Source organism: Penaeus monodon, chromosome 20, assembly GCF_015228065.2.
Source record: "Penaeus monodon isolate SGIC_2016 chromosome 20, NSTDA_Pmon_1, whole genome shotgun sequence".
In the NCBI taxonomy this organism is placed as follows: domain Eukaryota; kingdom Metazoa; phylum Arthropoda; class Malacostraca; order Decapoda; family Penaeidae; genus Penaeus; species Penaeus monodon.
In genome coordinates, this window is record NC_051405.1 from 25,272,669 (window position 1) to 25,272,911 (window position 243).

Sequence of the window (243 nt, forward strand, 5' to 3'; positions counted from 1 at the left end):
AAGAGGAAAGAATGGGTACCATATCACTGTTTATCGTACAATGTATTAACTGTTTGTGCAGATGGATGGATCATTAGTCAGTAGGCCTATTAAAATAAGTACTGTTTATAAGGCTGGTGTGAAAAGGAAAGTGATGGCGTAATGGAAATTTGACCGAAAAGTATGAAAAGGAGGGAGATAAAGAGACAAAGAAGAAAAGGAAAAACATGAGTCGATAAACGAGATAATTGATAATGACGATTG

At 35.4% G+C, this 243-nt stretch overlaps 1 protein-coding gene across 1 annotated transcript in view; it reads left to right on the forward strand.

Moving 5' to 3' along the window:
* LOC119585953 (serine/arginine repetitive matrix protein 2-like) overlaps positions 1-77 on the forward strand; it is a 13,004-nt gene extending 12,927 nt beyond the window's left edge. The window contains exon 7 of the mRNA XM_037934668.1: positions 62-77. Coding sequence (XP_037790596.1) covers positions 62-77 — 16 coding nt within the window. The remainder of the gene's footprint in view (positions 1-61) is intronic.
* Positions 78-243: the final 166 nt, after the last annotated feature.